Raw genomic sequence first — 1,716 nt, forward strand, 5'->3', positions numbered from 1 at the left:
GTGAAAACCGAACTTTATCATGTAGAAGTATCATAGTAGTAATTTATTCTGTATTAAATCGACTATAAGACAGTGTCCTCCAGTTCTCATACTATATAATATATTGGGTCTTTTTTTGTAATGATTTGTACGAAAATGAAAAAAGAAAATATATTGTAAAATACACACATTTTTACAAATAAAACATCACTCAAGTTTCGTTCTTTGACAATAAATGATTTCTTGTAACATACTTAAGTTGTTTCAATACTATCTATCTCTCACCTACCTCACCCTATGGTATTTGTTGTTCTCAACTTATATTAACTGTTACAATAGCATAATTGGCATTAATGATCATTATTACTTTGTTACAATAGCGAACCAACGCGTCTTTATTAATTTTAGCCACATTATTCTATTACAATGGCGCCCAACGTGGGGCTCAAAACCACGATCCTGAGATTAAGAGTCACATGCTCTACCGCCTGATATATCCGGACATAATAATGAGTGTTAATACAAATATCTCTTTTGAGAACACGAAAAACTGCAGTCTGAACACGAAAAAAGTTTTTTCCCACTGTGAGTCAGCATGTGCTTCGTCAAATTTCCCTTTAGAGTACATGAGTAGTTACACTTCAAACATGAAAAAGGTTAATATCCAGTGTGAGTCAGCATGTGGCCCGTCAGATGACCTTTTTGAGAAAATGATTTGTTGCACAAAGAACATGAAAAAGGTTTTTCTCCAGTGTGAGTTAGCATGTGGCTGGTCAGATTGCTTTTTTGAGTAAATGAATTGTGGCACAAAGAACATGAAAAAGGTTTTTCTCCAGTGTGAGTCAGCATGTGGCCCGTCAGATGACCTTTTTGAGTAAATGATTTGTTGCACAAAGAACATGAAAAAGGTTTTTCTCCAGTGTGAGTTAGCATGTGGCTGGTCAGATTGCTTTTTTGAGTAAATGAATTGTGGCACAAAGAACATGCATAAGGTTTTTCTTTAGTGTGAGTCAACATGTGGCTCATCAGAACGCCCTTCCGATGAGATGAATAGTTGCACTCAGAACATGAAAAAGGTTTTTCTCCAGTGTGAGTCAGCATGTGACTGGTCAGACTGCTCTTTTGAGTAAATGAATTGTGGCACAAAGAACATGAAAAAGGTTTTTCTCCAGTGTGAGTCAGCATGTGGCCCGTCAGATGACCTTTTTGAGTAAATGATTTGTTGCACAAAGAACATGCATAAGGTTTTTCTTTAGTGTGAGTCAACATGTGGCTCATCAGAGCGACCTTCCGATGAGATGAATAGTTGCACAAAGAACATGAAAAAGGTTTTTCTCCAGTGTGAGTCAGCATGTGCCTGGTCAGACTGCTCTTTTGAGTAAATGAATTGTTGCACAAAGAGCATGAATAAGGTTTTTCTATAGTGTGAGTTAACATATGGCTCTTCAAAACGCCCTTCCGATAAGATGAATAGTTGCATTTGGAACATGAAAATGGGTTTTCTCCAGTATGAGTGCGAAATTGGGGTTCAAAGTTTGACATAGGATGGCTGGAGTTTTCCCCAGGATGCGTCTTAAGATCTGGCGACAAATCTGAAAAAGAATACGGACAAAAAGGGTTAAGTGTAACTTATTATTTCCACTTACATTAGAAAATTCATAAAAAATAGAAAAACAGTAGAGCAGAAATATCTAAATCTTATAAACATCGGTTTTACCTGGAGTCTGAGTAATTCTT

The 1,716-nt window shown here is 36.5% G+C and overlaps 1 protein-coding gene across 1 annotated transcript; it reads right to left on the reverse strand.

Annotated features, from left to right (window-relative positions):
• Nucleotides 1–636: 636 nt before the first annotated feature.
• Nucleotides 637–1,416, reverse strand: LOC149409118 (uncharacterized). Its single transcript, XM_089650155.1, has one exon. The coding sequence runs from the start codon at nucleotides 1,414–1,416 to the stop codon at nucleotides 637–639; it is 780 nt and encodes a 259-aa protein (XP_089506281.1).
• Between the last annotated feature and the right edge of the window lie 300 nt (nucleotides 1,417–1,716).

Source organism: Hesperophylax consimilis, unplaced genomic scaffold (assembly GCF_061612785.1).
Source record: "Hesperophylax consimilis isolate HC1 unplaced genomic scaffold, BYU_Hcon_1.0 scaffold_36, whole genome shotgun sequence".
Lineage (NCBI taxonomy): Eukaryota > Metazoa > Arthropoda > Insecta > Trichoptera > Limnephilidae > Hesperophylax > Hesperophylax consimilis.